Here is a 7,118-nt window from a genome sequence, read left to right as displayed (position 1 = left end):
GTCTCGAAGTGACTAGAGTGTGATGCGATTGATGGCATGTTCAAGTGCCATGGAGTCATACGAGAATGACTAGTCGATCACATAGGCAGACTGTTAGGAACACTTTGTCGGGCCTTATGACCGCTTATAGAGTTCTGGCAAATTTATATAGCCTGGTCGTGGAGAGAGCTACTATAGTATTCTAATGAGTCGATTCTTTGACTAAAGACTGTTCACCTAAGATGGCACAGTTTCAGATTAACTTTGATTTGTGTTACTACGACCTTCGTAAATGGGGTCAAATGGGCATATTTTGGGTTATGATGGCTGTGGCTAGTCGAAGGGAATGAGTGCGATAGGAATTGTCCACCCCTAGTCAGGGTTATAACAATATCTCAGGGTCACTCAAGAAGTAATGAACTGGAAATGCGTGGCCACACTCGGAAGATATCCATGGTAGATAAATCCGGTCAATCAATTATTCTCCAGATCGAGGAAACCACTCTCGATATGATCACTTACAAATACGACCTGAAAGACACCTTGCATTGAGTGGGAGATAGTAATAGGACAAGAGAATTGGTGACGCACACTTGTCAAGGACAAGTGGGAGATTGTTGGAATATGTGTCCTCCGACAATAATGCGATCACAACTGTTGATCATGATGATCACATGTTTAAGTCTCATTTTAAAGAATACAATTGGGAAATATTTTTTTACTGTCAACTGGTCCACACATATCGGTAATGATTGGCTGACTAGAGTTTGACATTACTGTCGTGCGACGGTGGTGATCAGTTGATCCCCTTAGGTCATACCTAAAGGGTAACACTCTTAATTGATTATTTAATTGATCGTATGACGATACGGGTTAATTAAATTACTTAAAATTGACGGACGATTTTGGAAGTAATATTTACGTATCTCATTGTAATCTGATTAAATTAGATACGGCTAAGTGATCGAATTGTTTTATTACTTAGATGAAATTATTGTTTACGGAAACAATTGAAACAGAATGAATTGATTATTACAAATACAGAATGTTGTATTTTATGACTCGGGAATTCATTTCGGTACAAGAAATTACGAATTACTAGGTTAATTATATAAGTGACATATTTTATTAATATGTTTATTTTTAATTGTTAAAAATACATTTTATATACCTAATGTCATGAAACATGTTACATGTGACATATTGACAAAATAATGTGTAAAATGGATTTTCCATTTTACACTATATGTGCCGAAATAAGGAGGGAGTATTAGGCTTATTTTTGTGTTAATTATGTTTAGTGGAAGGCATAATCATAAGACCTAATGCTTAGCCTTACATGCCTAAAATTCTTGGGAAGATTTGATGCTCATGCATTGGCCCTTTCCCACCCCTCCTACCCGGTTTTCTCTTGTCAAAAGGCCAAGGGTCTTTTGCTCTCTTTCACTTAATATTCACTACATGCAAAACTTGTGGATTATTATTCATTCAACATCTAAAATAAGAATTTTAGAGAGATAAAAAGCTTTCCTTCTTCTCCTTCTCTCAACCGAATTAGAGAGCACAAAATAAAGATTTTTGGTCAATTTTATACAAAATTAATATTGTTCTAGTAATAATAATATTAATTTTATTAAGTTGTTACATTGGGTATAATTCCTTGGGAGGGATTCTCTTCTTGAATCCTTGTTCATCCACTTAAGGAAAGCTCAAGAACAAGTGAGTAGGAGAACTCACTTGTGCCCATTAAATCCGAAATCTCAATGTAAGGATGATGATTTATTCCTTATTTACTTTATTGTTTGAATGCATAAGATCATTGTTTAATTTTATGACTAAATTAAAATCATCACATATATGAATATGTCAAGTAATGAGATAAAGATTTCTAACAAGTACCATGGAGTGGAATGAGTTGCGGAAAAAATATTGTTGTCATCCTGCACTTATCAGTTATCTTGAGTTGACTTGGTGGCATAAAATCCATATGTTTGGCAAATGCTTTACTAATTTGGTGCTTCATTTTGGCAACACAACTACGTCTAGAGTTGAGTCCGCTCATGCTCAATTGAAGATGTGGTTAGGATCAGCTGAACTTACTCTTGACAGTATATGGAAACGGGCTGATGTTATGATTCACGGGCAACATATTGAAATTCGTAAGACGCTGGAAGATTCTATAAGCAAGACAGTTGTTACTAATATGTATTATGGGAATATATTTTCAATGTTGAATGGAAGAGTTTCGGCGATCGCCATTGAAGCAATGTTAGTGGAATATAATCGTGGGACTGATTTGGGTTATTATTTGGAGGAGAATTGTGGTTGCACATTATGGACGACCCATAAGTTATTGTGTGCTTGTCGGTTACATACAGTTTTCCACGAAGGTAAAAGAATTCATCCTGATGATTTACATGTGTTTTGGTCACGGTTAGCCTACACGGACTCCCGTCATCGGCGTTCTCGCCATAATGATGTGATGGAGGACCTTTTCGATAAAGTTCGGGCTTCCCACCATTCGGTCCAAAGAGATGTAATTGAGTCATTGTTCACTAAGTTGTATCCTAAGGACGAGGTTATTGAGGAACCTGAAATAAAAGATACACGTCGTGGTCGTCCAAGGAAGTCCAATACCCGTAATAAATCTGCTTTCGAACATTCCAGACGTAGTTACCCGAGTACGACAACCAGTAACGGTGAAGGTATGTTAATATTTAATGTTAATATTTAGTTAATTTAAATTTTTAATAATAGTTTTTTGTTTATATTTTTACTTAGTTAATTTTTAATGTTAATATGTAGGTGATGGACCCCCCCCCCCCTTGAGCTTAATTATGACTATGTAACAGACGTCGGTCTTTTCGATTATCAGCATTGTATGCCTGAGGCGATCATTGATGGTTTTTTAGGAGCTTTTAACCCGGAGGGTGATGGTCATTGTGGTTTTTGGGTTATGTCGCATGCAAAAACAGGAAATCAAAAAAATTATCTCGAGATGCGAAAACAGTTGATGGTGGAGTTGCAACAGTTAATCTATATGACTATCTACTACGGTGAGCGAAGCAGTGCTTGTAGACGAATCAAATGGGCTCATCATAAACCATGTCAAAAGCCAAATTGGATGGAAGCCAATGATTTGCATGGTTTTGCAACATTGTTCAACTGGACAATATGTTTCGTGAATGTCCAACTTAACCTACGCGGTGATCGTGTATGGACCGTTTCTAATACATACCTACCTCTACGACCAGTTCCAGGTGGCAGGGCCCCGTATGGTATTCTATGGATTCTTTTTACAGGTAATCATTTTGTTCGTCTACGCATGGATGATAATTGTGCCATGCCTCCCATCAGCAATCAGTGGATCAATAATCGGCATGATGACGTCGCGTATTATGAAAAAATTTATACTGAAAGACTTGATTTGGGGTGGCAATTTGTATTTTCGGGTATTATGTTTAACTCGTTTACTTAGTTATTGTAATATTTTAGAAATTTGACATATTGAACTTACTTATTTGTAATTTGTTTTTAATTAAGTCCAACCAACTAATATTACCAGTCCAACCAAATTAAAATTACAAGTCCAACAAAAAAAACAAGTCCAACATCTAAAAAAAGAAGTCCAACAAAATAAAAAACACAAATCCAACAAAATAAAAACCACAAGTCCAACAAAATAAAATGTAGTCCAACAAAATAACAACTAAAAGTCCAACATCTAATAAGTACGCCTACTAGTGGTAGCCTCTGATCTCGACCACCTTTGGGCATCATCACGGCCTCGACCTCTGCCTCGTCCCGACTCAACCTCCCCCTCATGACGACCCCTACCACGTCCTCCGGATCGTCTGCCTCTCCCCCTACTACCCTCCACAACCGGGGGTCGACCAGTGTACGCACGCATCTGAGGATGAACGTTCCTTATAAAGTTTGCGACTTCTGCGGTCACTGCAGGGTCTTCAACATTGTCGTACTGCCTCACGTTGTGGCACCGTAGTAGTGGACCACAACATAGCTCTAGATGCACCCGGAGGGGCCGCCAAAGTAGCCATTGGCCTAAATGCCGGAAAGTACTCAAAAATCCAAGACTGCAACAAAGTCAAACAACCGCACAAACCTTTACAATCAAACCTCGTCGCGATCCCCATTTGCCTATATAGATAAGCAAGTGTGCCGGCACCCCAAGCACGCCCAGCAATACTACCAACATCTCTAAGCATCGGGAAAGTGTTAGCTCGCACTCTATCACTCGATTTATCAACAAATAACGTTGAACTCAATAAAAGCATCAAGTAGCCCTGACCTCCGATACCACTCCCCGCTTGTCTCCTTCAACCAAATCTTTCAAAGCTTTTTTTTAAAATCAAATTTCCCTTGTAGATCTTTGCATCCTTATCAGGTCCCTACTGAATTCCCAACTCCGCCTTAGTCATACCCAACAACTCCGTCACGCCAAGTATCGGATGTGCCATATCAGCATCAGATATGCTACAAGGAAATCCATCAATCTCAATCCCAAGAATCTCCTGCACATCATGTAATAATATCGTCATCTCACCCCATGGCATGTGGAAAGTGTTGGTGTCTGGCTGCCACCTCTCAATAAAAGCACACAACAATGGCATGTTCAAATGTTTATGCATGATGTTGGACAAATGACTAATCCCCGAGTCCTCAACTAACTTCCAAGCTGGCGCCGACAATTTCCATGAACGAAGCTCGGCCAAAGATCGCTCTCTAGTATATTTAGTCAACAAACGCTGCAACTGAGGCTGACTCCACAAAAGGTAAGATATGTGTCCACCAAAACTCGGAATCTAATCCGGTACTAATGGTCCTCCCGGTGCTGGCCCTCTCAATAGCCAACTAGTATCTTTCCCTCTAGCCCTTACTTTCCTCCGCGGCTCAGGAATCGAAGTGCTAGACCCCTCACCATAGACCTCAAATCTACCTTGAATCCCCCGCCTAACACGTAAAGCAGAATTAGCCTCCACATTTCCCGCCTCCTGATTTCCCGGCACCTCATTATCCATCACCTCATTTTCCATCACCTCATTTCCTGCCTCCTCATCTTCCTCTTCCTCATATTCCGACCCCTCATAATTTCTCATCTCATCCTCAAGCTCTCTCTGATAGAAACCTCTCTCAAACCAAAACTAGTACTACCCATCTTGAAAGTAATTTTCCGGCGAGCTGAAGCATGAAGTTTGTTTCGACGTTCATCACCATCGGCCATCTGCATTAACGAACAATTTAGTTATGTAAAATTACAAATATAATGCTAATTTAAACGTAATAAAAAAAATATTAAACTAATTCAAATCTAATATTACAAATAAACTAATTCTAACGTAAATATAAAAATAAAAGCACGTAATATTCGAAGTAAAAATAGAAACAAAAAAAGTAACCGCATTTAAAAAAAATTATTTCAAACACGTAATTATTCGAAGTAAAAATAGAAAAAAAAAAAAAAGTAAACGCATTTAAAAAAAATTATTTCAAACACGTAATTATTCGAAGTAAAAATAGAAAAAAAAAAAGTAAACGCATTTAAAAAAAATATTTCAAACACGTAATTATTCGAAGTAAAAATAGAAAAAAAAAGTAAACGTATTTAAAAAAAATTATTTCAAACACGTAATTATTCGAAGTAAAAATAGAAAAAAAAAAGTAAACGCATTTAAAAAAAATTATTTCAAACACGTAATTATTCGAAGTAAAAATAGAAAAAAAAGAAAAGTAAACGCATTTAAAAAAAATTATTTCAAACACGTAATTAAGCGAAGTAAAAATAGCTCCAACTCCCTGCTACTTGCGAACTGCTGGTTGAAACTGTTGATCAGGTTAGCAAAGGAATGGATGCTCCCAGTTGGCAGGTTGATGTACCATTGCAGAGCAGGGCCAGTCAGGGTCGTTCCAAATCCCTTACACATACAGATTTGTCTAAATTCGTTGGGGACAGATGCAGCCAGCATTTTTTGTTTATAAAGAGCCACGTGATTTTGTGGATCTGTGCTCCCATCATAGACCCTCATGGATGAAACTACAAATTTCTTTGGTAGATCTACTTTTGCTATTTCGTCTATGAAAGGCGAATTAGCGTAGCTGTCAGGGGCAGCTTCTTCCACGCTGGCAGGTACTCCGGGTATCTTATCAAATTTTTCATTGAGTTTCTTGATCTTCTGAACCACTGCCATCATGATGGCTACTGCTGATTCATCAGGTTTCTCATCACCATTTTTTGGTTCACCGTCATCATCAACATTAATGAGCTTAGGACCAATTGGGCTCCCAAAACTGGAGAAATCGATGTTTTTGATGATTGATGCAAATGGGGTTCCTGGCTGGAATCTAGAGCCTGCTCCTTGGGTTTTCTCTAATTTTTGTTTCAGAGCTGATTCAGATTCTCTTAGTTGTAGTATTTCTGCTTCAGTTTGGGCTACCTTTTCTTTCAGGCTATCCAACTCAGCGATTTGCTGGAGAGCGGCATTCAATTGTTCTTCAACGGTAGGTTGGGCCATTTTTGTAGGATTTTTGAATTTTTGTAGGATAAGAAAAAAGGATTTAAAGAGCTAGATGCCCCACGGTGGGCGCCAATTGTTTAGTGTGGATTTTGCGCAAGGCAAAATCAGGTCAGGGTAGAGTTGTGTAAGGTTAACTAGCTCTAGATGGTCTGTTGGTCAGGTTGTCAGGGTCAAATATAAAGCTGTAAATAAAATAACAATAACAATACTGATACAAAGAATTTTGTACGTGGAAAACCCTTGAATGGGAAAAAACCACGGGCACCAAGCCAGGAGAGGATTTCACTATGTAATTTGGGGGAATAATTGTATGACAATGACAATGCTTATAATTCTCTATGTATCGCGTATGTAAATGTAAGCTTCTTCTTGTGTGTATGATGAGATGATTCCAATGTCTTCAAAGTGTTCCTTATATAAGCTCTAATATTGAACGGCTGCCTGATATGGTATTGAATGCGGATTATTCTCCATTATTGCCCGTAATAATTGCTAATATTCCTCCCTTAATTACTGCATTGACTGCGAGATCTTCTCATTCAATGCTGCGTATATAATTCTTTTATAATACGCGTTTATGGTCTAATATCGTCCTGATATTCTGAC

The 7,118-nt window shown here is 38.1% G+C and overlaps 1 protein-coding gene across 1 annotated transcript; it reads left to right on the top strand.

Annotated features, from left to right (window-relative positions):
• The first annotated feature begins 1,879 nt into the window (after positions 1-1,879).
• LOC141595029 (uncharacterized) lies at positions 1,880-3,457 on the top strand. Its single transcript, XM_074415003.1, has 2 exons — positions 1,880-2,684; positions 2,892-3,457. The coding sequence occupies exons 1-2, from the start codon at positions 1,880-1,882 to the stop codon at positions 3,455-3,457; spliced, it is 1,371 nt and encodes a 456-aa protein (XP_074271104.1).
• The last annotated feature ends 3,661 nt before the right edge of the window (positions 3,458-7,118 follow it).

The sequence above is a fragment of the Silene latifolia genome, chromosome 8, assembly GCF_048544455.1.
Source record: "Silene latifolia isolate original U9 population chromosome 8, ASM4854445v1, whole genome shotgun sequence".
Taxonomy (NCBI): domain Eukaryota; kingdom Viridiplantae; phylum Streptophyta; class Magnoliopsida; order Caryophyllales; family Caryophyllaceae; genus Silene; species Silene latifolia.
This window is presented reverse-complemented; position numbering and strand designations above follow the sequence as displayed.